This window comes from Podarcis bocagei, assembly GCF_964188305.1.
Source record: "Podarcis bocagei genome assembly, chromosome: 4".
Taxonomy (NCBI): domain Eukaryota; kingdom Metazoa; phylum Chordata; class Lepidosauria; order Squamata; family Lacertidae; genus Podarcis; species Podarcis bocagei.
The window spans coordinates 8,021,141-8,048,872 of record NC_138128.1 but is presented as its reverse complement, the minus strand read 5'-3'; the positions used below and the strand labels follow the sequence as shown (position 1 = coordinate 8,048,872).

Genomic DNA, 27,732 nt, shown 5'->3' with positions numbered 1-27,732 from the left:
GTTCCATTGCGCCAGAAGCGGTTTAGTCATGCAGGCCATATGACCTGGAAAGCTGTCTGTGGACAAACAGCAGCTCCCTTGGCTTGAAAGTGAGATGAGCACTGCAACCCCATAGTCGCCTTTGACTGGACATAACTGTCAGGGGTCCTTTGCCCTTTTTGGGGGGACCTTTTACCTAATCCTGTTAGATGAGTTTCAGCTAGTAAGGCTTGAGGATGTGGACAAGGTGCTTGGATCGGTCAGGGCGACCACTTGCACTCTGGACCCTTGCCTCCTTGGCTGATGAAAACTAACAGGGAGAGGGCAGCTGGCTGGGCCAGGGAGGTGATTAATGCCTCCTTGCAATGGAGGTAGAACCTGCCTGCTTGAAGGAGGCAGTAGTAAAACCACTCCTCAATAAACTCTCTCCAGATTTGGAAAATGTAAGTAAAGTTGCCAATCTCCCCTTTTTGGGCAAGACTCTTGAGCAAGTGGTCGCAGACCAGATCCAGGTGCTCTTGGAAGAAACTGATTTTCTAGATCTGTTTTAATCGGGGTTTAGGCCTGGTTTTGGCACAGAAACTGCATTGGTCACCTTGTATGATGACCTCTGCTGAGAGAGGGATAGGGGACATGTGTCCTTGTTTGTTCTTTTCAACCTCTCAGCGGCTTTCGATACCATCAACAGTGGTATAATTCTGGAGAGGCTATCCGAGTTAAAGCGTGGGTGGCATTGATTTGCGGTGGTTCTGGGCCTGCTTGGATGGACGTTTCTGGAGAGTGATACTTGGGGAGTGCTCTTTAGCCCCATGGAGCCCACAGTGTGGGGTTTCTCAGGGCTCCATTTTATCCCCCATGCAATTCTGTGCAAGCTTACTCTCAAGTAAGACCCAAAGAAGTCAGCAGAACTTGCTCCACGTAAAAGCAAGGGTCAGAATGAATGAGATTTTACAGCAAATTAACTACACATTATATTTTTATCTAAGCAAATGAGAGTTGAGCATAGATACTAATGTCCAAGCAGGCCTACATTAAGTTTCCTGGAAAGCCTTCATCTGTTACACAACCCTTCTAAACTTCAAAGTGTCTTCACGGTTGTTTTTTTACCCATTTTACAAATTGGGAAGCAAGGCTGAGGGATGGTGACCAGGACAAGGTCATAAACAATTCATCCTTGGCAGGTCTGGGGTATGAATTCCATTCTCTCAAATCTGAATTGCCTCATACTTATAATAGCTGGTTAAAAACCCAAGAACTAACAAACATTAGGAAGAGGAGGATTTTGGGTTAAAAGCCCCCAACCCCCAATAAATGTCATCAAAACACAAATTGCCTTTTAATGCCTGTAAGACATTTAACTGTACAGATACTTGATTTCGCAATACATTGTCCCGATCTGAGAGATGTACACAGATCACACATACTGGTAGCTTATTTTGAAAATTTAAAAGTGCAGAACAGTTTGGGGTTTGAGCATCCTGCTTCGAGGGGCACTTTGTGTCATTTATATAACTGTAACATTCACATTATGAGAGAGAGAGAGAGAGAGAGAGAGAGAGAGAGAGAGATGTGCGGAGATTATTATAAACAGCCCTGGACACCCCTTCAGAGGAAGAGAAGACTCTGATTAAATCACTTGTTTTTTTATTAAAAGAATTTGCCCACACTTTTAATTTGCAGTTAAAGGCAGGTGCCAAATCAATTCATGGTAAAAAGAGAGATGTGGAAAGCAGGCAAGACATGGCCTCTCTCTCCACCAATTGCATTCACTGGCTTGCAAAAGAGTGCACAGATGCCACTGTGAATATCGCTGCTGCACCGAACTATTTCTGTTAAAGCGAGAGCCTGTGAACTCTGGAAAAGATATCTGCACGTTTTGTGGCTGTAGGTAGGTGAAGGGGGGGGGGAGAGAAAGGGTAGCAGGGAAGGGGGGAGGGAGATGTAGCAGCCCATTAAGTCACATCCACAAATTCCAGGATGCTCAGTCTGGAAACATCAAATTCTGGTGGGGAGAAGAGGAGAGGCAAATGCTGGTTTCTAAGTGAACATCATTGTGCAGAGGAAGAGGAACTACTGAGATGAAAACTAGGCACCCAGTGCTGTGCCCCCTCTCCCACGAGAACTGGGCTTCCCAATTATTCAAGGGAGAAAAACAGGATTAAAGCAATTTGCTTATGGCAGAAGATGAAACAGAAAGCCTCCATCTCTGCGCACTTCTCTCTACCCCCCCTCGCCCCCAGCTCCTGTGAGATCTGCATCGGCAGGAGAGAGAGAGAGAGAGAGAGAGAGAGAGAGAGAGAGAAGAGGCAGTACAGTGGTCCCTTCCCTTCTCTTCCTCATGCAAGACGGATGGGGAGCATTAAAATGATTCACAGGTTCCCTGGCAGTTTCATTAACATCCACAAAGAGCAGGCAGCTGGACTTCCTCCAACATTAACCAACGGAGGGGGTGGCAGCAGAGGTAATGAGGCAGGGGCTCTGCCCGGAAGCCACTGAACACAACGCCCTTTAACACAAACACCCTTTGCTCACTGCCGGGCAGCCGTGAAATTCTGCACAGCCCGGCAGGGACCTTTGCAGAGCTGCATCGAGGCCACGGGGCAGAGGCAAGCTGCCATCTGTCAGGGATCACTCAGATGCTGCTTGGGGACTCGCAGGATTGTAGTGTTGGAAGGAACCATGAGGGTCATCTAGCCCAACCCCCTGCAATGCAGGAATCTTTTGTCCAGCGTGGGTCTCGAACCCACGACCCTCAGGTTAAAAGTCTCGCGCTCTACCGACTGAGCCTTGTTGGCAGGGCACCTGCCCTGCTTGCCAAATGTTCAATCCCCAATAGCATTTCCAGGTAGGTTTGGAAATGTTCCCTTCTCTGGAAACCTGAAGTACTGTTGCAAAGTGGACGTCAGTTTAATTAAATTAAATTAAATTAATTACTTCATTGCACGTATACCTTTGTGAGGTAGGTTAGGCTGAGAGGCAGTGAATGGCCTGAGGTCACCCAGTGAGGTCACCATGCAGGGATTTGAACTCTGGTCTCCAAGGTTCTAGTCTGGTACTCTAACCACTACTAAACACTGTCCACTTCCTATGTAAATGACTCAGTAACCCTGGGCAGGGCCTGTTAGTGACCTGCCAGAGAAAGAGCTCCCAGCAAGTTTAGTTCAGAGTTTCCTCTGCAGGGTGAACTGCGTTTCTTTCCTTCCCCTGAGTTGGCCTCCCCTCTTCAAACGAGGAGTGGGGTGGGGCTGTTTTATTCTGCCCTGGACCCACGGTTTGCCTGCTGTGAAACAAAGATCCCAGTGTGTTCCAGGTCCTGATTTTATCCTGCCTGCTGATTTCACTTAATGGTCCGCGTGTTTGCTCTGTGCAAATATAAATAAATATTAAGTTCTGTATCAATTTAACCTCCAAATTGTGCATCAAGAACAGCCTGTACAGTGGTGCCCCGCAAGACGAACGCCTCGCAAGACGGAAAACACGCTAGACGAAAGGGTTTTCCGTTTTGGAGGCACTTCGCAAGACGAATTCCCCTATGGGCTTGCTTCGCAAGACGACAGCCCATAGGGAAATATCCGGGACAGCGGGGAAGCGCAGCGCGTCTTCCCCACTGTCCTCGGACCTCCTCCGAAGCCGGGCGGCGGGGCGGGAACGCCTCCTCCCGCCGCCGCCGGGCCTCGGAACGATGCTCCGAAGCCGGGCGGCGGGGCGGGAACACCTTCTGAAGGCGGGCGGGGGGCGAAAGTCTTTGTTCCCCCCTGCCTGCCTTCCCGGGAGAGCGGAGAAACACAGCGCGTTTCTCCGCTGTCCCGGAGGGCTTTTGAAGGCAGGCGGGGGGGGGGGAGCAAAGACTTTCACCCCCCGCCCGCCTTCAGAAGAGGTCCTGGACCTCTTCTGAAGGCTGGTGGGGGGCAAAAATCTTTGTCCCCCCTGCCTGCCTTCCCAGGGGCTTTTAAATCGCCCCGGACAGCGGAGAAGTCCTCCGCTGTCCCGGGGCGATTTTAAAATGCCGCCCGCCAGCATTTTAAGATCGCCCGGACAGCGGAGAAGTCCTCTGCTGTCCCGGGGTTTTTTTAAATGCTGGGGGTGGGAAGAAAAGCCCTTGTCCCACCCCCCCCAGCCTTCAGAAGAGGTCCGGGGACAGACTGTCCCCGGACCTGGTCTGAAGGCGGTTTCCCTAGGAACGCATTAATTGATTTTCAATGCATTCCTATGGGAAACCGTGCATCGCAAGACGAAAAACTCGCAAGACGAAGAGACTTGCGGAACGAATTAATTTCGTCTTGCGAGGCACCACTGTATTAAAAAACCCCATGAAAAACGTATGTACTCTTATTTCCAACAACATTATTGAGTTTACTAGTCCTGGGAAGGTTCTATTGTGGAGGAGAGCAACAGCTATCAAGCACGAGAGCTGAACAAAACCTCAGAGGCAGTAAGAACGTTGAGAGCAGCTTGATGGACCAGGGCAAAGGACGAATCCAGTCCGGCACCCTGTTCTCACAGTGGTCAACCAGATGCAAGCAGGACCTGAGCTCAACAACAACTCTCTCCTCTGGTGGTTTCCAGAATCTCACGGCTTCCAGCCAGAGAGGCAGGGCTGGGCCATTGTGGTTTGTAGCCACCATCCCATCTCACTTGTGTAGGAAGCAACAACTGGGGTGGGGCTGGAAGCATCTGGCCGGCAACTTAAGGAAACAGGATGCTAGATGAGATGGGATCTTGGACATGGAATAAAGGTCTGCGCTGGGTACGCAGAACCTCTTCGCCCAGAAATGGGAATTGCTAACTCAAGCCACAACACTTCAGCTTCTGAGACAGGAGATGACAGGTTTTCAAGCACATTTCTGCAGCTGTTAAGAGCTAGAAATGTGTGTTTTTAAGCACACAAATGAAACTCTCAATTTTACATTACGTGCAGTATCTTGTTTCCTTAAGAGTTGTGGCACACTGAACCCTACCTATAATTTAAGTCAGCCATCACTTTCTTTACTAGTCCTAATCAGGAAATGCTAGTCATATGAATGATGACCTTGCACCTGATCCTCTTTCCCCAGTATGTGTAGCCCACACACTGTGTGCAGCTATTAAAAATGCACTAGCATTAAAAACAGGGCAGTGAGGGTTCTAGTCACCATGATCTTTGTGGGACTAAAAACTGAAATGGCACATTTGTCTGGTTTCTAAATGCTTAAATGAAGTTTGTTTCTCTACGTATTTCAAATCAACAACAGCTTTTGTTAATATCCAATGGACTTTCACCCCAATTCCATGGGACAGCCATGTTTTGCAAGGCTTTCCAGGACGAGGTGCAAAGGGGTTGGCTCTGCCTTTAACGGCTGTGCAGAAGAGAGGCACAACTTTTCACTCCTGCTAAACAAAGCCACAATTATGCGCGCAATTTCTGCATACAATGGCAACGGAAACAGGAACCCTGCTCCTCCTTTGCTTCTAGTTAAATCTGATTCCCCTTTCCCAGGAAGTGACACAGCTTCCACCGTTCGATTTGGCATAAAAAATTATCCAAAGCAAAACAGACAAAGCATGCAGAAGTCCACTCTCATGCTCATAGTTAATCTGCCCAATGAATTCAGATTGCAGAGCTGTGGTTCCAAGTTGCAGAATCTGGGATATTTTAGTGGAATGCTGTAGAGGACCCTCAAAAGTGTGCAAGAGCCTCATAAGAGAATTGTCCTGGGCCTTCTGTTCTGCTGCTTGTCACAGGCAGGGCCAGATGTGAAGGCAGCACTGGCAGTCACTTGCCTTTAAAAAACCAGCTGAGCGGAATAAAGCCACATTTCAAGATGGCAGAGAGGGTGGCCACAGACTCTAGATCTTCCTCTCCATTGAGATGCTTACCGAAGGAGCCCGCTCTGTATAGCACCACCCCAGCAGAACCTGGGGATCGCGGGATTTCAAGGCACAGCAGTGAGATTTAAAAACAACAACCAGAGTTTCCGACACCTCACCCCTTTCCACGGACGGGGTTCGTAGCTCCAAAGTGCAGGCACAAGAGAAGATGCAGAAAGGGGGAGGGAAATGTTCCTTTCTTACAAGAGATTTGGCTGCAGAAAACGTTCCCATCCAGCTCCATGGGGAATTGGCTCCCGCTGCCAACTGCAGCTTTTTTCTTTCTTACTTACTTAATTCAAAAAATGAATACTGTATGCAGGAAATTGCCCAAAATGACTTGGGAGAAAATGTTGACTCTGGCAGTTCAGCAGCAGCAGCAGCAGCAGGAGGAGGCAGATTGGCACGTGGTCACGAGAGCAGTTTTATGTGCCCCCTCTCTCCACCCCACACCATTCCTTGCCAGCCACTCACAGGTCAATGGCAGAGAGAAAATTCTCACTGTCTGGGTCCTGGAGGTAGCGTACAGGGGGTGGAGTCCGGGGAGGCAGGTGCAGGCTCTGCCCCAGTGCCAAGTCGGAAGGGGACAGCTCCTCGCCCTTCCGCATGACGTAGATGAAGTAGTGGAATCCGCTCCCATACGTGGCGTGCCGGACGGACCATCCGTAGGCTGGCTGGGCGTAGTGGCGCTTGCGGAAGTGCGGCTGAGCAAAGGTGATGGAGATGAACCGGCCACCAGGGCGTAAGACTCTGCTCACCTGGGAGGAAAAGAGGGACAACATTTCAGAGGACTCATTGCAAGCTGTGTGTGTGTGTGTTGGTCTATATGACCCCTGGGGGCCCTTCCAACTCTATGATTCAGAGATTCTTTGCTGAGGCTGGGATCTCCTTTCCTCCTCTGCCCTTGCCTCACATCACAGAAAAGCACTGTGTCACTTGGCACACCTATATCCCACTCACCATTCTGTTTTGGCATGCAGCTTGCAAGTTTCTAGACCTCATGACAGAAAGTCTTAAACATGCATAAATCATGGAAGCATCTGCCTTTGGCTTGGACGTCAGTGACTGTGTGCGGCAAGGCCCCTGAATACCAACACCACCAATCTTCCCCGCTACTCAAATGTGGGGAAACACAGGGAAATGTCATTGTCTTTGTGATTTCTTATAAATGTGCATCTCTATCTAACAGACTGCTGGGGGGGGGGAGAGGGTGGGTTTGTGCTGATGCAGCAAGGCAGTTATTACTTCTCTTGGTCAGAGAACCCTCCCCATCTGGGCCACTGCTCCTACAAGGACCGCCTTGGAGAAGAGCCGCTGTTGGCCTACCTGGCTGGCAACGGCCACTTGGGAAAGTCGCTGGGGATTTAACCTGCGGCCTTGTAGATGCAACACCGATGCTCTGCTACTGAGCTCTGGTCCTACTGCACAGGTATTATGTAGTAATAAAGGCAACATAATGTCTTGCCTTTGGGGGGCATTAGAACCAGTGGTGTGGAGCCGAGAACAAGGCACCCTCCTTCCATCCTTGCTCTATGAGCACCCACTCTCCTCCTCCTCCTCCTCTTCCTGCTCCCCACCGTCTCCCCAGAACATTCCTGAGCCAAGATTTTAAAGAGACACTGTGTCCAAGGTACGTCTTGTTTGAAGCCGAGTGGACTTGACCCTTTTAATCATCATTTTCTCCTCGTTGGAACTAAGCTCCTGCTAATAGGATGGAAAAGAACATCAATTTTCTTGCTTGGCTTTATCCAAAGTCAAAGGCATTTACGGCCAGCGACGGCGTGATCGGCATGCTAAACTCTGCTGTTGGCGCTCGGCCGCCAGCACTTTGCCTGCCCGGCTGCTTCCTCCCCCCTCCCCACTGTGCTGCGCAGCTCTTGCCGGTGGTGCGCACCCAGCGGAGCCCAGGAAACACCCCCGCCCTCTGCTGCCCGGACCCCCTCCTCCCCATGACAGGTGGGGATTGAATGCCCTTCATCTCTCATGACTCACCAGTTAACCGGAACAGCCTGTAGCAGGAGGCTGCAAGAGTCCTCTTAGAATGGAGCAAAGGGGATTGTTAAGAAAGACACACACAGAAAGAGAGAGAGAGAGACAGGAGGGTGTTTTTTATGCAGCTGGGGGGTGGGGAAAGAGGATTATGGGGAGAAGAAGGAGCTCGCCGTTGCAGAAGGGGGGACAGGCACACGTCCGAAACCGCTGCAGCACATAAATCCATGTTGGATTTCGAGGGTTGGATTAAGCAAAAAAGGAACTCGGAAGTCCTTGTGTTTTGACGTTTCCCGGTCCCCAAATGGGATATACTTTTGCTCGTGTGGCCAGGAAGAATTGCACTCAGCCACAAGCATGCTTTGAGGGTCATCTGTTTCACCATGTGCTGTCCCGTCTTCCAGAGTGCAGTTTATCAGCATTTTATAGTTTCTTCATCTGGAAGATTCAAGGGCCATCCCAAAAACATTTCAACATTTCAGTGCATTGTAGTATAGCATCAAAATAATATATTTTTATTTGCAGAATGTGGATAGATATCTTTTCAAAACAAGGGCAAGAGGATCAAGAGATACTTAGGACAATCCTGGTTGTGTTGTATTTCTTATCAATAAAAGAATTTGGTGAGGCGCAATGAAATTTCTATTCTGAAAGTGTGGCCCAGAGAAAAGAGTGTTTGAGAACCACTGCTTTAAAGCATTGTGAGCAGTATCTGGTAAAATCACAGAAGAGGGTGCTGAGCAGTGTCCCCAATGCTCAAGGGGACGAGGGCTTGAGGTCCTCATCACTCCCCACCCTCCACTCTATGAGAACACCACAAGAAATATACATCCTGCAACCTCAGGAATAAATGTGCAATGCTGCATAATTTATACAGGTTGCAGGATTCAAGTCACCTTGACCGAAGAAGACACCCAGGCATTGCACACAGCTGAATGCCTTCATGGTCCTCATGGTGGAGAAACCGGCCTCTTGGCGCAGGAGGAGTGTGCGCCAAGTTTTCATGACTGGGAATAAGTTTGTCAAAAAGCTTTGGAAACTCAAGCTGCCTTGGGCAGTGCTTGAAATGGTCCAACAAAGTCCCTGGGCCGCTTCACTCTCACTTTCTAGCCTGGAGAAGCCTGCTTTGGTTTAATCCTGCGATTTGCTTAATTGCTAGGCAGATCTGGGAAAGAGCCAGGCTCCACATTGCTTCTTTATCCGAGAGTCATAGATATAACTGCTGGCCAGGCTGCCTGAGGCCGAAAGGGACTGAAGTGCAAAATAGCTGCAGGGTTTGATGTTGGGGAAGTCCAGGCTAGCCCCCAAACGCCAAAACGCAGGAGGTCAGCTGAGAATCCTCATGTAAATAACAGAAGGCGAATGACTGTTACACAATGCAGGGCTTCCTTCAACATGGCATGCCGCCGTGCCTAAATGGTTTGGGACCAGCACACCTCCAGGAGAGGGATGGACAACCTGGGGTCTTCCAGATGTTGCCAGACTCCAGTTCCCCCTACCACTGGGCCTTGCTGGCTAGGGCTGATGGGAATTGGAGTCCAACAACACCTGGAGAAGCTCAGGTCCCCCATCCCTGTCCTTGTCTCAAGATCTTCCTTGGTGGACCTTCTGTGCCAAAGGAGGAGTCAGGTGGTGGTGTCCCAAGGCAGGGCCTTTTCAGTGGTAGCACCTGTGGCAGGAAGGCTCAACTGGCAGCATATACTTAAAGTATGGAACTCGCTCCCACAGGAGCCCGTGATGGCCCCACCCTAGAGGGCTTTAAAGGAGAATTAGACAAATCCAGTCAGACGCAATAATTCTTCTGCGTAACAGTTGAAGAATGGGAGAGTGCTTTTGTGCACCATCCCAATTGTGGGTTTCCCACAGGGAGCCTGTGAGAACAGGATCCTAGACTAGATGGATGTTATGTTCTTATTTATCTAGACCTGGATTTCAATATTGCAGGTCAAGTCTACCCTAAAAACATTGCCCTGTGGATTTCCTAGCAGGCCACCTCCAGTTTACACAACCACTGGCTCTCAGAGAAGGGAATTCTAATTCACCTCATTGGTCCCATAGAGAAACCTGGGATTAGACTGGAATTAAGGGCTGTGTTCTTCCAGTGTAAACTGGTGTCAAGGGATAGCAAGCAGTGCGGATGAGGTGTGTGTATGGGTGTGTGTGTCTATGTGCAGAAGATGCACCCGAGTCCACCTGCATGGAAGGAGGGAGAGGGAAGAGAGATGTTCTACTCCAGCTCCTGAACCAAGTTTCTCACACAAGTGAGGCACAGAGAGAGGGAGAGAGGAAAAGATTCCAAGCGGGCCCATCATATTCACTGAATGAGATCCAGTAAGATTTCCCCTTTGCCAGGGCAGCCTGCAGTTATCAGAACAGGAAATGCTGTTGCTTAGAGACAGCTGCATGGACTTTGGCCAACTGGCAGCTATTGCAGAGTCTCTGGGGGGCTGTTAAACTGAAGAGGGGAGAGAAGCGGGGAAGTATTGTTTCTAGGACTGCAGATCCAGACTTTGGACCCTATTTCTGCAACACTTTGGAGCTGCAACGCATTGGGTGAAGGAGCCAAGATCCACACACCACGAGTCCGTTTAGCTCTGAGGCTGGCTACCTAACCCTTACAAGCAGTGTGCACCACTACCGCTCACGAGGAGCTTCGATGGTGCCTGAATCAACAGTGCATTGTTTGCTCGTCCTCTTCAGTTCCTGTTTGCGCAAGCACAGCCTCTCCTCCATCGAACACACCGGCTTGAGCATGTCCACATCTCACAGGCTTCCAGGAGAGGACATGCAGCCTCCCTTCCATTCTGAACAGAGGAGAGGCGCAAAGAGCTTTTCTCTGTGAGGGAGTGCAGCGCCCCACGGATGGGGTAGCGGATAAGCTAACATGCCCACACCATTTTATGGCCCTGACACTTTTTTCTGCTCATAAAGACATGGCAGCTATTGTGCCATGCCCCCACGGCAGCCATTTTGTGAGTGGCAGCCAGGGCGCTTTCTCAAAATTACAAATATGCCCTACTCAACCCTGTCCCAAAAAGGCTGGTGCCCCCTGCCTTGCTTAGTTCTCAATTCAGATGGTAAACCTATACTTGGAATAAACCAGTTCAGAATGTAGCAGGTGGAAGTTCACAAAAACATTCCCTGAAGACTAGCATGGAAGGGCAAAGTGTGCTGTAGCCTGACTTTCCTACACATCACACTGGTTTGTTGTGTGGAGGGGAATTCAATCATGTGAACCCCCACCTTCAGTCTGAAATGGTACAGTCCAGGCACAAATTTGCAACCTCCTTTGTGCACTAGAGTAGAATATGCTAAACTTTTGGATCGTGCCACTTTATACTGCAGGTGGGGGGGGTATCATTTTGTGTGTGCGCGTTTTACTGCTTCTCAACATAACAAGGCTTCCCACATGAAGCAAGGTGTGATGGTGACACAAAACCCCTCTTTCTGATGTCAAAGGCTGCCACTTGTGTAGCGAACCTTTTCCACCGTTCAGCACAATAACATGCAGCAGGTGGGAGGCTCTTTGTCACCTGCCAGAAGCCCGGCTGCAGCAGCAGAGGGAACAGGTAGGATACAAGGCCACTCCGCTGGCACAGCCAAAAGACTGGCAGCCTTTGGAGCATCCTCTCCTTGAACTTTCCTTTCCATCAGAACAACTAGCAATCAAGACCTTGAACCCAAGCTTGCTTATTTCCTCCTCCCTCCCAGCGCATTTTCCTTTAGTGCCGTGCCCTGTTAAGATCGAAAGCCTGAGGGTAGAGACGTTCTCATTTTTATCGATCTGGAAACTGCTCTGGAAGTTGGCTATAGCGTGGGATTGTGCTGGGGTTTTTTTTTTAAGCACCAAACTTTAAATAAATATATGAGGCGATAGAATTCTTGACTAGAACTTTATCACACCTTTGACAGCTCACCTTTGTAAAGACAGCAAAGAGAAAACCCTTTTACTCTGATGTGCTAGATTTAACAAAATGAGTCAATCATCCGTCTGCCTCCTCTCTCTCTCTCTCTCCCCTCCCCCCCCCAAACATTTTTCTCTGGAAATGGCTGAAATGAAGCGGAGATTCTGGAGTCACTTTAGACGGCTCTGTCGCTGCAGCCTGGCTTGCTAGCTCCAAGGGAAATGGGAGATCACTCCAAAGCACCCAGCCCCTCGCCAGGAGACCTTGCACAGATGCCGCCTCTCTGATCGACAGCAAAGGTCATCTGAGGATGCCAGCCAGAAAGAGTCTCCCGGTTCCTCAGGAGGGCTGGGGACTTTGTGGGGCAGGAAGCCTCGCTGTGGGGAGGGGGGGATGCAGGGAGGGGAGGATTGATCCCCTCGCCTGCCTCTGCCAGAGAGACAGAGGGACCTACATGGCAGGATCCCTCAAGGGCAGCAGCAGAGAGGAGAGGGACTGACCCACGGAATCACCCAGCGAAAGCACTCAAGCAGGAGATTGGCCGGGTGGGAAATCAGACAGGGAAAAATGAGAGGCAGAGGCAGAATGGGAGGCAAAACGACTCCAGCTGCTCTAGAGCTACTGTGGGGGTTATCCAACATTAACCCTACTCAGAGTAGGTCCACTGAAATTAATGGCTCAGTGGTAGAGCACTTGCCTTGACACACAGAAGGATACAAAGCCTCCACAGGTATATCTGTGCATGGCTCCCTGCCTGAATCTCTGGAGAGATGCTGTAAGTCAGTGTCGGCAATACTGAGCTGGTTGGATCAGCAGCCTGGCTCAGCGGACAGCAGCTTCCTGCATTCCTGCCAATTCATTCCAGTAGGTCTACTCGTGAGTGGAGCTAAGCTAGATACCACCCACTAGCCACCCGTGGGCATTCGTCCCAAGCAAGTGAAGACATTTCCCCCCTCCATCTCCTTTGGTGGAAACTCAGCAAAGATCTTTCGCCACTTTACACCCCACATGCATGCAAAAAGAGCCCTGGAAATACAGAGCCAGGAGGGAGAATACAGAGCTAGGAGGTAGAGGACTGTAGGGAAAGACTTGAGATTGGAGGAGAGAGCGAGAATAAGCGTAGAGGCATCCTCCTCCTCTCCCTTCCTCTTTCCTTGTCGAGGAGAGCCACGATTTCCAATCCTGTACTTTCCTAACACCCCCCCCCCGCAAAAAATAAAAATAAAACACACACAGCCAAATTCAATATGGTTCCCGCTGCTATGGACACATCAGACCAATTAATAACAGCCTGGAGGCATTGCCTGTCCCTATTGCAATGCCATGGCCTAGTCAATAGGGATGAGGGTTTCCATGGAAACAGGGAGAACCAGCTGACCATTTTTTGGGGGGGGGTTTAAGGAAAAAAGAGAGCTCCTTGAAGTTAATAAGAGGGAAAGACAGGGAAAATGGGGTGGGGGACACTGGATATCAACACATTCTGTCCCCCCCACTTTCTTAGCCCAAGACGCCAGAGGCCTATTGGCAACAACAGTGCTTCCTCCCCCCAGGGGTGAAGATGCTCAGCCTGCTGTGAGCTGTTCCCCCACATCCCCGTGCTGCCGCTACCAACCCGCCCCCCCCAAATGCAAGTCCCACGGAAATGCTGCAAACAGGACACTTCCCTGGGGCTACCCCTTTAACCAGAAAAACATGAAGAAGAAGTTCTCTCCTCCCGACTCAAACCCTGCCATCTGCAAGCAGCCATTGATGACAGAGCGGCATTGCCATGGCAACCGGGGAGATTCAAGCTGGGCCTTCTCTCTCTTTTTGTGGCGGAGAAAGAGGGAAGAGATTCCCCCCCCCCCAAAAAAATACATTAATGTGCAAGATACTGAAAGGTTGGGAGTGGGGGGGGGGGACGGCAGAAGAAAAACTGACGGGGGTGGGGAGAAGCCACACTCTTCCGGCACCAGAGCCTCAACAAGTGCTGTTTGTTTTTATTTATTAAACTTGTGTGCTGCCCTTCATCCGTAACATAAAAATTAAAAAAAAACCCACAAAATACAAGATAAAAGCTAGAATGAAAACAAACTATAATGCCCCCCCCCCCCTGGTTGGGAGGGTGCTGTTGACTCTGCTTTCTTCTTATCATCCCAAAAATAAGCTTGCTTAGGAAATTGTTCATCTCCCCCCCCCCCGGCCAATGAATCCTATCCTCCCCCCCTTCCCACAACCCCTTCACCCCTCCCTCTGGCAGCAAATGCCCCCCCCCCCATTGCAGAATGGTATCAAACCCCTAGGGGAACAAGGAAGCTACAGGCTGATTGTCAAACCCCATAATGGGAGGGCGCTTTTTTTGGGGGGGGGAGGCATGCTGCCCTTCATCTGACTGTCATTTACCACCTTGACTTGGCTGAGGACTGCTGTCAATTTTTTTTTTAAAAAAAAATATGTTTTAAATTAAATTTTACATATATTTTCCAAAAATCATATAACATATAATCTTATCTTATACAATGTTTCGGACTTCCATCAGCTACTTCTGTAGATTTTTCGCTCTTTATCACTTAATCTGCATTTCATTAATTTCACTATTACTTTTAATAATCCGTAACTAGTAATTCTATTCACAAATTTTCCCTGCAATATTTCTCATAGTCCTCCTTACAAAACTCCTTGCAGGAGGACGGCTGTCAATTTTAGGAGGCCATGGAAGGGGCATCGTGGTCAGGATCAGTCCTGAAACACAGGTAGAATGTAGGACAAGACAAGGTCCTCCACTCCAACAACCCCGTTTAAAAGGACAAGGTTTTTGGGTGATTCAATGTGTTTTTTATATATGAGCCCAATCCACACTTTTTCTAGAAGTCAGGGGGGAATATGTTGGAAAATGGAGGGGGAAGACAAGATTTCTAGGGCTGCCTAAGCTGTTTGTAATCTACATTTTGCATCTCGCGAACGCAATATCCCACATTCAGATTCATTTGTGAGGACCAGTTTTTATATATATTGCTTGTTTGCTTATTATATTATGCAGTTTGTGTTTTTATACTGTAAACTGCCCTGTGATCTTTGAATGAAGGGCAGTATATAAATTTAATAAATAAAATATTTTGAATGGGCTTTGGCAGTTTGCTTCCTTGCTCTGGATCCGATATTTCAGCCTTTGTAGATCTTGGGGTTTGTGGAATGCCCCCCACCCCCCGGAAAGGAGCTGTGTGATAGCAGAATGACGGAAGGCCAGATCACAGGACAGAGATAGAGATCAGATACTTTGCAGTCATGAACATGAGCACTAGAAACATAAGCCAGGATAGATTTTTCCCACCAGAGATGTGTGATTCTGCAGCACTGAACAGCAAGCAAGAAAAAAAAAACCCAATGTAGTGATGCTTGTCTAATGTCCTTAAAGTTTGGGAACAGGCCAAGATTCAAGAAGTCACACATGGAAATGGTTGAAGATGGTGCCATCCGGCCCAGGTACCAACAGGAATTCTTGCCGCTCACCTCAGTTAACACTTGATCCAGAAGCATCCTAGCCTCGGAGGAGACGTTCCATGGGTCTGCTTCTTCCACCATCATGGAATCTAGAGTGCCCTTCTCCAACACCACATCAAAGCTCCCATCCACAAAGGTCAAGGCCCGGGCGTCCATCACTGCCCAGTGCAGGCCTGGGCAATGGGCATAGCGGTCTTGCACGCTTGCAATGCATATGGGTGAGTAGTCAATGCTGGTGATGTCTGTATAGCCCAGCTGGAAGAGGTTGTAGCTCAGAGCACTGTTCCCGCAGCCTGCAAAAGAGATGGGCTTGGACTAGTTAGGCTGAAGAATTTCATGTATCGGCCAATTGTAAACAAAGGATCACCCACGGTGAACCAACTACAGTGGTATCTCGGGTTAAGTACTTAATTCGTTCCGGAGGTCCGTTCTTAACCGGAAACTGTTCTTAACCTGAAGCACCACTTTAGCTAATGGGGCCTCCTGCTGCCGCCGCACCACCAAAGCACGATTTTTGTTCTCATCCTGAAGCAAAGTTCTTAAGCTGAGGTAATATTTCTGGGTTAGCGGAGTCTGTAACCTGAAGCGTATGTAACCCGAGGTACCACTGTATCCTGGAAGACAGAGAAAGTCTGTTGTGGTTGTTCTTTCCCTGCAATGCGCGGCCTTTGGTGAGTGCTGGATGTGTTCTAGGATTATGAAGGCTTGGCCAAGGATCCATCAGTCAGACCAAAGGCCCATCAAGTCACAGAATCATAGAACTGTAGGAATCCAAAGGGTCATTTAGCCCAACCTCCTGCAAGCCCAACAATCTTTTTTTTTTTTTTTTACTTTACAGGGAATCACCCTTAACTTTTGCCAAGACAGTCAACATGGGTCCAGACTGGGCCTCCTTAAGACGGCTGGCGTGTCTCATGTCACTGGGGCTGACATTGGAAAGTGTTTAGAAGCTCCAAAATGGTGTGGGCAGACTGGTGACTGGGGCTGGTTACAGGGAGAATGTTACTCTCCTGATAAAGAGAGCAGATGTCTTTAAAACTTGTGGCTAACCTTCAGCCGTGATGCTTCTCTTTCAAAAAAAACCCCTGAGCCCAGCAACAGGACGCTTTGTTTTTCCAACTCCAGAGGCAGGCAATTTTAAGACCCCACCCCGCCTGCAAACTGTTCCCCTTTGGTAGCTTACCAAACCCAGAAAGCCACAGGTGGCTGTGGAGGGCAAAAAGAGAGAAAAGCAGGACCGAGTGGGTGCTGCGGATCACAATTAGCTTAATTAGAGATGAAGCAGCACTTAATGAGTGGGTTGCAAAAGGCGCTTTAATTACTTCCGCATTGGGCTTGGCATTTGTACGCCCGGCATTTGTACGTACGCCTGGCTCAAGGATCTCAACACTCAATCTACATAAGCCACCCCACTAGGCTCTCACCTGCACAGTCTCCAGCCCCTGGGATTTAAAATCCAGCCTCCCTCCTTCTCCCCTCAGTCTACAATATATTAAATGGACTGCAGGTAGAGTAATCATGCATTGCACAAGCCAGGCATCCAATGAAGACTCTGGCTCCAAGACTTCCTACTAGTTACTGCACACACTCAGACCTCTCCATCTCTATCCTCCTTGGGCGGGGGGGGGGGTGCATATTCCAGCCAGGCCAAAATGCTCAAAGGGCAGCCAGAAGGGAAAATGGGAAAATTGGGAGGGCAAAATTGAAGGGAAAAGACGAACATGTCCACCTTGGAGGGAGGGATTAAAAAAAAATGTAATAAATATAAATAAAATAAAAATGAATCAGACATGTTTCACATGATTTCTATGCCTATCTAAGATAGGATTTGGTTTTGTACCATTGTGCATGAGGTTCTCCATGCTACTGAAGTCTAGACAGGTGCCCTCGAAGTGTCGCTGGACTCCAGCACCCATCAGCCCCACTAGCATGGACAATGGGGGATGATGGGAACTGTAGTATGACAACATTTGAAAGGCCACCGGCTCCATTGTCCAGGTCTAGTTCCTCCCACAAAAGAGTTACAGAATGATCTCCGCACCTACAGAAACCTAGGAACCGGCCTTCCCCCAAGCCTATCATGGGTCTATCTAGCTCAGAACTGTCTGTGCTGACAGGCAGCGGCTCTACGAGGCTTCAGGTGGGAAGCCCTGACCAGCCTCACCTGAAGGGCACCAAACCTGGTACCTTCTGCAGGCAAAGCAGATGCTCTGCTATGGAGCTATGATCTCTCCCTTCACGCAGAATGGTCTCCGTGCCCTACAATGGCACTTCCAGAAAGAATGAGAAGTGTTGTAGATTTAGGATGCTGGAGGCAGAACCCCACCCTTCCTGATACAAAACAGGAGCTTTGCCACTGGAAACTCAACCCCAAGTGGACTGCACCATTTGCAGGTTCAATGCCTGCCACCTCAAACTCACGACGCACCTTCCATTTTGTCCTTCACCCCCTGTGTTTTCCAGCACGGCAAGGATCCCGCGACTGTTAATCACACATCCAGCAGACGGGCCCTCTAACAGGCTCAGGCGATTAGACCCAGTTAATCCCAACCTGCTTGGAAGCTGCAGCCTCCCTCCCTATATCAGATTAAGGAGCCACCACGTTAAAAGCCACCGCAGCAGCAATCAGATCAAAGAGATAAACCATCAGGTAGGATTAATGGAGGCTTAGAGCCCTCTCCTTCCCAGTCGGGACTTCTGCAAATGGTAAGACAGGATTCTGTTAATTTGCTGGCTGTGATTAGGGCGCAGGGGCACAGGGTGCCCAGCGTGGCAGAGCCTTTGGGAGAGGTTCAAAGAAGAAACCAACGAACGAAGGCACATCAAGATCCCCAAGCAAGAGAGAAGAACAGGGAGTCTAACTTGCTAGCCAGGATTGCATAACTAGTTGGGGCATTCCCCCCCCCCCCCAGTGAAAGAGCTGTTGCCTGAAATTTCATCAGCTTTTAAGGTATCCCAGATTCAGCACAGCAGAGATGATGCTGATGCTGTCACTTGCCACACTGAAAACTCTTGCATAGATGCAGGCTTATTTCTGCGTTTGGTACTCTGCGGAGATTTTATTTTAATCTAATTGGTTCTGAAATGCCATTTGACAGCACAGGCATTACGGGAAAGGGCTGCAGCTCCCTGGCAGAGCATCTGACTTACACGCGGGCGGCCGCAGGTTCAATCCCCGCCATCTCCACGTAGGGTTGGCACGCTCCCTGTCTGAAACCCTGGAGAGCAACTGTCAGTCAACTGAGACCACACTGAGCAGGATGGAAAAGGTTCTAAATCAGCACAAGGCAGCTGCTGGTGCTTCTGAACGCGCAGAATTGCTGGGAGAAGCCAAGAGGCCACAAAGACGAAGCCTTTCCTGCAAAGCCAGCCTCTCTCCCATCAACTTCCACCACTCAGATTACCGCGTGCCATAAATAGACAGCAGATGTGCTGCCGAGAGATTAGCTCTGCAGCTGGCTCAAGTGAGCAAGCCAAGCCACGTGCTACGGAGGGAATCATTTCGAATGCATGAGCAAGCAAAGGGCGACATCAGCAAGTGGGGCACGACTGGTGACCAAAAGCAGTATTAGAAACTCAGATGTACAAGCTAGGTGCCAAATGGCCCCTTAAAACAAGGTTACAGTCACCAAAATGGAATGTCTAGTGGCCATTTTGGGGCAAGGTGGCTCTAAAGTCTTATTTTACAAATGATGCACTGACTGTGATTGATTTTCAGTTAAACACCTTGCGGGTGGCGCTGTGGGTTAAACCACAGAGCCTAGGACTTGCCGATCAGAAGGTCAGCGGTTTGAATCCCTGCAAGAGGGTGAGCTCCCGTTGCTCGGTCCTTACTCCTGCCAACCTAGCAGTTCGAAAGCACATCAAATCCAAGTAGATAAATAGGTACCGCTGTGGTGGGAAGGTAAACAGCGTTTCCGTGCGCTGCTCTGGTTCACCAGAAGTGGCTTAGTCATGCTGGCCACATGACACAGAAGCTGTACGCCGGCTCCCTTTGTCAACAAAGCGAGATGAGCGCCGCAACCCCAGAGTCGGCCACGACTGGATCTAATGGTCAGGGGTCCCTTTACCTTTTAGTTCAGAAAACTAACCCGAGCTAGTTTAAGAATTTAAAGAAGAAAAGTCACTTGATCCAGGGACAGTCCACATATCTATTGGCCTATTCCGACCTCTTTTTCTTAATGGTGACATGGGCCATTCAAAAAGTTGGAATATTCTTCACAACTGTGAGCAGGACAGTGGGATGGGGTAAGTGAAAAAAGCCACAGCAATTAAGTATAGCATGGGCAGTGGCCAGGGATTATGGGAGCTGTGGCCCAACAATAGCTGCTGAGCTTTTTTCTTTCTTTTATCAAGAAACCCAGGCATTAATAACCCATGCAAAAATTCCGTAAGATTTCGTACTGTCAGTCAGTTTTTGTAGACAGGATAGTGTCACAGGACTGTTCCCTACCAGCTACATATTATAAAATGTGTTCCAAAAAGACCATTTCTCAAATATCAAATGATCTACATCTCTTTTGGGGGGGTGGGAAGAAGTGAGATTTTCATAAAATCGCTATATTTTTAGGTTGCAGGGACATCCTCACCAGATTAATCTGCCTTGAGGATCCTGGCTAAGCCCATAAGGCAGGATATAAATGTGAAAGATAAATGTATAAACAGATACCCCGTTTGTAGATAAATATTAAAATAGTTATATTTTTATACCTGAGACAGACAGCCAAAGACAACTTGAATATTTAAGGTTTGTGCAATTAACAATCTGCATATCATTTCCATGGCAGATGCCAAATTAGACTTGGCGGGCAAGTTGCTCATGTTCTACGATATTCTTACTATTAACCATCAGTGTGAAAAGCCTGAGTCAGCCTTCGAAAAATCCTGACAGATGGGCTCAAGTCACAAGAGAGGAGGAAAAAGGAAAGCATTCAGGCACACTTCAATTTGCCTCTTGGTTTTCACATCTTCCTGCGTTTCTCACGGTTAGATTTTCAGCCTCAGCTGCTGCACTCATGATGGCTAGAAGTCTAACTTTTAAGCAAATAAGCACTGGGGCTTTGAAGGATTCTGAAAAAGGCATCGACAAATATATACGGTCTCCTTTTTCTCTAGTAGCAATAGAATGAGGAAGGTATTTTTATTATTATTTTAAAGGGTAAAAAACAGAAAAGCAAATTCCTAACTCTCATGGTGACACGTCAGAGATACAGAAGGACTCGGAAGGATTTGCTGAGGAAACAGGGCTTTCCTGAAAAGTCTGCTATAAGGATGGGTTCTCAGTTGCAGACCAGACCAACGCTCACATCCACTATTTATAAATCACCTGTGCTCCACCAAGAACAGCCCTTCAAAAGGGGCAGAACATCACTCAGGTTCTGAACAGTGGCAGAGAAGGCCATTGAAGCATCTATTCACACTGCCCTCTGGTGGTAGCCAGGAGGAACCGGGATACTGCTTATTTACAAAATGTCACCCCTGCAGCAGAAATACAAAGGTTTCCATTGCACTCCCTTCCCCCTGTCCCCTCTGCAGGAAAACTGGGTACTCCAAGACCTCAAGAGACGTGAAGCCCCTTCCCTCCAGGTGTGAGATGGGAGCAACTTCTTTTTTGAAGATGGATGTAATAGTTACGGTACATTGCCACAGATCCCCTGGCAAGAGCTGCCACCTTCGATTGCAACCCTTTCAACTTTCCCTCCTCTCTCTCTCTTTTAGCTTCTAGCCCAAGACTGCGAGGAGAAAGCCTGACAGCTGCCTGCCTTTCTCTCCCACTTTACCCCATCACTTCTTTCTTTGCCAAAAGAACCAACACATTACGTTAAAATCTGAAGCAGGGAAGGCCGAATTAAGCACCGCACCGCATGAAAAATACACCAAATTTGCAGGAACCACCCTATCAGCAGAAACTGTGTTTGCTAGGTATAATAGAATTCACCTGAGTCCCCAATACAGGCTTCTCTGAGCAACTCGCATTTGCAAGATAAAGGATATTAGAAGTCCCTGCTGGATCAAGCCACACAGTCCAGCAGCAGCCTGTTCTCACAGGGGCCAACCAGATGCCTGTGGGAAACCAGCAAGCAGGATCCGACCACAAGAGCCCTCTCCCCTCCTTTGGTTCCCAGCAACTAGTATTGAAAAGCATTGCTGCCTCCAGCTGATGCCCTTGATAGCCCTCTCCTCCAGGAAAGCAATGCTAGCTTCCTCCTGAAGCTCAGCTGCATCATGGAAACCCAACAATTGCCTAAATTGTTGCTGGGGAAACCTAGCCAGATGGGCAGGGTAATGATAATACAGTGGTGCCTCGCAAGACAAAATTAATTCGTTCCGCAAGTTTTTTCTTCTTGCGAGTTTTTCGTCTTGCGAAGCACGGTTTCCCATAGGAATGCATTGAAAATCAATCAATGCGTTCCTATGGAGACCGTCCGGGGACAGAGGGGAAGCGCCGCGCGCCTTCCCCTCTGTCCCCGGACCTGTTTTAAAGCAAGGGAAGGGGCAGCGGGGAGAATCGCTTCTCCCCCATTGCCGCCCCTTGGTTCAAAAGGGGTCCGGGGAGAGAGGGGAAGGCGCGCGCGCCTTCCCCTCTGTCCCCTCTTTTGAAGCAAGGAGCACTGCGCTTCCCCGCTATCCCCGGAGCTTGTGGGGCAAGCTTCGTTTTGCGAAGCAAGCCCATAGGGAAATGCGTCTTGCGAAGCAGCTAAGAAAACGAAAAACTCCTTCGTCTAGCGAGTTTTTCGTCTTCCGAGGCGTTTGTCTTGTGGGGCACCACTGTAATAATAATAATAATAGCTGATAGGATTGCAAGTTCTTCTGCTCTCCCCCACTCCAGAAGGCTGCTATCCAGTGTGAATTCCACCAGCTGCATACTTAGGGGGCAATCTTAAGTCTAGATCTATTGGGATGGGTGAGTTTTGATCTAGCAGTTTTTGTGGCTGAGCGTAACGCCCTCATCCTGGCTCAGCTGGAGATAGGCTAGCATATCCCACCCAGCTGGCTGCGTAGAGATGGGCAGATCTTAAGCCCTGAAAAAGAGGTGTTGCAGGTGGGGGAGGCTTAGGCTGGATCCCAGGTAAAGGGGACCCCTGACCATTAGGTCTGGTCGCAGACGACTCTGGGGTTGAAGCGCTCATCTCACTTTACTGGCCGAGGGAGCCGGCGTACAGCTTCTGGGTCATGTGGCTAGCATGACTAGGCTGCTTCTGCAGCGCACGGATCCTAAGCCAGTTCAAATCAGTCACACACCAACTGGCAATTTGGTGTAAATTAACCTAGCAAAAAGGGTGGTGCAACTCAACTCAGGTGACACACATAGGATTGCATGAAGATTTTGCCCCTTTGCCTCAGCTGAAGCAACTGTACACACACACACACACACACACACACACACACACACACACACACACCAGTGCCAAACAGGCACAGACTTCAGGAAAGAGCTGAGCAACAAACTGCATAACGACTGGCCAGAGACCACTGCCTGTAACATACTGATGGGTCAACTGTGTGCCGCTGCTTCCCCCTAGTGGCTCATAGGAGCAACATCCTAAGAATATTTTTATAGCTCAAAAGAATTCTGAATCCTCCTAGAAAAAGCAAAAGGTAGTGAGGAAAGTGGGTCCTTGAGAAAGGCTGTCCAAATCCATAGTAGGGCAATATTTTTATTTATAGGAAAGGGCAGAAGTTGGTTGTCAGAGCAATGGCTTCAATCGCAGGTTCAGTCCTTGGCATCTCTCTCTCTCTCTCTTTTTTAATGATATTTATTAAAAGTTTAACAATTACAGAAAAGAAGAAGAAAAAAGAGAGATTAAAAAGTTACAATACAATACATCAGAAAGCAATAAAAAACATAATAAAAAACAACACAGCACAACGATGAGGGAAAAACAAAAACATTTAAAAACAAAAACGTTTAAAAAACACACCCAGTATTTCCATATCCTTATCTTTCATTTACTTGTTTCATCGACCTCCTCACACCTCCCTTTTTTGTATTCTAATTCAATTTAGCTGTTTCAACAAATCCTTTCCATCTTTCTCAATTTTTGTTCTATAAATTACCTTAACCCGATCTGACCTTAAATTTTACCCTTTCAATCCTTGGCATCTCCATGGGAAGGATCCCCAGCCCAAAATGCAGGAGAGGCAAAGTCAATAATGACATTAAGAACCTTTTGGGTCAGGCCCATGGCTGATCTTGTCCAGCGCCCTGTTCTCACAGTGGCCAACCAGATCACAGAATGGCAGAACTGCATATTCGGAAGGGACCCACAAGGGCCCTCTGGCGCAACCCCCTGCAATGCAGGAGACACAGCCAAATAATTCCTGGCAGATGACCATCCAACCTGTGCTTGAAAACCCCCAATGAAGGAGAGGCCACCACTTTTGTGGTACAGTGGTGCCCCGCAAGACGAATGCCTCGCAAGACGGAAAACTCGCTAGACGAAAGAGTTTTCCGTTTTGGAGGTGCTTCGCAAAACGAATCTCCTATGGGCTTGCTTCGCAAGACGAAAATGTCTTGTGAGTTCCTGCAGGGTTTTTTTCCTTCCCCCCCTTTTTCTAAGCCGCTAAGCCGCTTATCAGCTGATCCGATAAGACGATAAGCCGCTAAAAGCGCTAATCCATCAATGGGCTTGCTTCGCAAGATGAAAAAAACGCTAGACGAAGAGAATCACAGAACGGATTCTTTTCGTCTTGCGAGGCACCACTGTAGATGCCTGCCGGAAACCCACAATCAGGCTCTGAGCCCAAGAGCACTCTCCCCTCTTGCAGTTTCTGGAAGCGAGTGAGAGGTGTGTTTTGCTATTTTGTGCACACATACAGCCTTGATGAACCTGGCGCCCTTCAGAGGTTTTGGATTATAACTCCTTGCCTTCACTTCTACTCTTTTCGGTGCCTTCTGAAAACATCCCTCTTTCGACAAGCCTACCCAGATGCTTTGAAAGTTGAGGTAATGCTGATCTGCTTTAGCATTGTAACCTTTTAAAGTGGGGTTGCAATTTTTTTCTCGATTTTCTTGTTTCCTCATTTCATAAACCCCTTTGAGGTTTTGTTTTGTTTTTACAGCCAAGCAGCCCCTGAAGTTTTATGAAACAAACAAGTAAACTAACAAACTCACTTCCAGCAGCCCCAGCTAGCTGGCTGAGGCTGCTGGAAGTCCAAAAGACATGGAGGGCGCCAGGTTGGCAAAGGGCCCCAGGGTCTTACTCCAAGTCTGCATGTTATTGTTAGGATATTTCTGTTCCACCTTAAAAGGGAGCAGGATGTTTGTGTCACAGCCTGCGTATTTCCTGTTCACAGGATGTTTATGTTTGCTGTTGCTTTCGTTTCTCTCTCTGTTGGAGACTCTGACGCAGAACAGTCATGTCTCTCTTTGTTCTGATCAACACTGAATAAAGCTTGTAAATAATGCTCTTCTGCAGTGCAACTTTTGGCTGTGCATTATCTGCTGATAGAGTGTGCATGAGCCCTGGAATGTGGCAAGGTATTTCCAGGAAACTCGTGTCGCTAATTGCTGAATCTGCGTGACTACGGGAGATCGATGGACGTCCGGCACACGGCTTGGGGCCATGATGGACTATATCTCCCTGGCAGTATCCCAACAGTTATGTGTCACACTGTGCTACAAAGATGTCTGCAAGCGTGACGTGAAGACTGGCAACATCTACCCCGCAGTATGAGAATGACCTTAGTGCCTGGAGACATGGAATGACAGCTGGGAGGAGCGCAGAGAGAAGAAATCCCGCAGAGGATCTGCAGCAGCACAACCGGATGCCTTCATCTGCCCCAGCTGCAACAAAACATGTCTCTTCTGCATCAGTTTCTACAGCCACAAGCAGGCTCTGCAACCTTCCAAGAGTTTGACCTCACCCCCAAAGGTGCACACATCCATTGTCTCCTGAAACTGACAGATGCCAACAACAATTGTCTGGTTGGTTGCTTTGGACTGCCCTGAGGAAGATAAAGTATGTAACAAATTTAATAATAACAATAAGAGCAAGTGGTGTAGTGGTTAGAGCAGGGGTTGGCAAGATTTACCTTGCCTGAGCCGGTTCACTCCAGCAGAGTTCCCTCCGTGGGCCGGATCACATGCGCCCGCAATTTCCGGCACCGCGAAAGTGAGTCCCTGCGTTGCGTTGCACCGGTTTAGTACAGTGCAAGGGGACTCGCCGAGTGGGCGGCTCGGTTCAGGGACGGCTCATGGGCTGGTTAAACGACCCCAGTGGGCTGCTTGTGGCCCATGGGCCTTAGGTTGCCGACCCCTGGATTAGAGTGTTGGACAAGTACCTGGTAGAAACCAGTGTTGAAATTCCTGCTTGGCAATGAAGCTCACAAGGAACCTTGGACCAGTCACTGGCTCTCTCTCCGCCTAACCTATCAAGGATGACAACCTGGAAGGTGTGCAGAGGAGGGCGACCATGATGATCAAGGGACTGGAAACCAAGCCTGATGAGGAAGAGTTGAAAGAGTTGAGTATGCTTAGCCTGGAAAAGAAGAGGCCGAGAGATTATAGCCATCTTCAATTATCTCAAGAGCTGTCACATGGAATATGGAGCAAGTTTGTTTTCTCCTGCTGCGATGGGTGGGACACAAACCAAGATACAAGAAAAGAGATTCCGACTAAACATCAGGAAGAACTTTCTGACAGTAAGAGCCGTTCAACAGTGGAACTGTCTCCCTCAGGAAGCGGTGGACTCTCCTTAACTGTCTTGGGCCCGGTCTTATTCAACATCTTTATCAACGACTTGGATGATGGACTCAAGGGCATCCTGATCAAATTTGCAGATGACACCAAACTGGGAGGGGTGGCTAACACCCCAGAGGACAGGATCACACTTCAAAACGACCTTGACAGATTAGAGAACTGGGCCAAAACAAACAAGATGAACTTTAACAGGGCGGAATGTAAAGTATTGCACTTGGGCAAAAAAATTGAGAGGCACAAATACAAGATGGGTGACACCTGGCTTGAGAGCAGTACATGTGAAAAGGATCTAGGAGTCTTGGTTGACCACAAACTTGACATGAGCCAACAGTGTGACGCAGCAGCTAAAAAAGCCAATGCAATTCTGGGCCGCATCAATAGGAGTATAGCATCTAGATCAAGGGAAGTAATAGTGCCACTGTATTCTGCTCTGGTCAGACCTCACCTGGAGTACTGTGTCCAGTTCTGGGCACCACAGTTCAAGAAGGACACTGATAAACTGGAACGTGTCCAGAGGAGGGCAACCAAAATGGTCAAAGGCTTGGAAACGATGCCTTATGAGGAACGGCTAAGGGAGCTGGGCATGTTTAGCCTGGAGAAGAGGAGGTTAAGGGGTGATATGATAGCCATGTTCAAATATATAAAAGGATGTCACATAGGGGAGGGAGAAAGGTTGTTTTCTGCTGCTCCAGAGAAGCGGACACGGAGCAATGGATCCAAACTACAAGAAGATTCCACCTAAACATTAGGAAGAACTTCCTGACAGTAAGAGCTGTTTGACAGTGGAATTTGCTGCCAAGGAGTGTGGTGGAGTCTCCTACTTTGGAGGTCTTTAAGCAGAGGCTTGACAACCATATGTCAGGAGTGCTCTGATGGTGTTTCCTGCTTGGCAGGGGGTTGGACTCGATGGCCCTTGTGGTCTATTCCAACTCTATGATTCTATGATTCTAACTGAAGATTTTTAAGCAGACACCGGATGACCACCTGTCATGGATGCTTTAGTTTAAGGTTACCAGACATCCCCGTTTCCCAGGGACAGTCCCAGATTTTCAAATCAGTCCTCACAGAACTCTAGCCCAGTGGCTGCCATTAATTTGATTTTGAATTGATTTTAGAATGAATTGATTTTAGAATGCTGTGTTACTTTTATTGTTGTTAGCCGCTCTGAGCCCGGCTTCGGCTGGGGAGGGCGGGATATAATTTTATCATTTATCATTTTAATTAATATTAATATTATTATACAAAATCCATTGAAGCTGAACAGTGTCCCCGGATTCATTGAAAAAAAGTCTGGAAACCTTACTTTAGTTGAGATTCCCGCCTTGCAGGGGGTTGGACTAGATGACCCTTGGGGACCCTTCCAACTCTACGAACCTCCCTCACAGGGTTGTTGCAGGGATTAAATGAGGATGGGGAGAACCACGGACACCACCTTGAGCTCTTTGGAGAAAAGGGTGGGATATAGAAGGAAATAAACAATATGAGATAAAGAACAACGTGACAGACCATACCACGCTTCCAGGCGGGCAGGAAACTCACCCAGCACCAGGATCCGATCACCGGGGCTCAGCTCCGCCTCCAGCTGCTCTCGGAATCGCTCCAAGCCCCCGAACCATTCGGCTGGAGCCGCCCCTTCGTCCTGGTACCGCGAGTCCCAGAAGCTCCTGTCCCGGTACCGGGCGTTGGAGTCCGGCAGCTGCCGCCTTCGCGGAGCCGCCGCCTCCTGCTCCTCCTCCTCCATGTCGCTTCCCCGGGGAAGGGCGGCCAAGCGAGGGCAGGGCTGGCAGGGAGGGAGGGGGGAGCCTTCCGAATCCAGCCTCCGCCCACGTG

At 48.8% G+C, this 27,732-nt stretch overlaps 1 protein-coding gene and 1 long non-coding RNA gene across 2 annotated transcripts in view; one reads left to right on the top strand and one right to left on the bottom strand.

The window, feature by feature from the left end:
* LOC308585242 overlaps nt 1-24,416 on the top strand; it is a 63,386-nt gene extending 38,970 nt beyond the window's left edge. Inside the window, exons 2-3 of the long non-coding RNA XR_014007189.1 lie at nt 23,462-23,592; nt 23,911-24,416. This is a non-coding gene — a long non-coding RNA (uncharacterized lncRNA). The remainder of the gene's footprint in view (nt 1-23,461; nt 23,593-23,910) is intronic.
* EEF1AKMT4 (EEF1A lysine methyltransferase 4) lies at nt 938-27,732 on the bottom strand. The gene is made up of 4 exons (XM_081190664.1): nt 27,442-27,732; nt 15,210-15,493; nt 4,271-6,584; nt 938-3,409 (listed from the first exon to the last, which is right to left on the bottom strand). Exons 1-3 carry the CDS (start codon nt 27,641-27,643, stop codon nt 6,297-6,299), a joined length of 774 nt encoding a protein of 257 aa, XP_081046790.1. The 5' UTR covers nt 27,644-27,732; the 3' UTR covers nt 938-3,409; nt 4,271-6,296.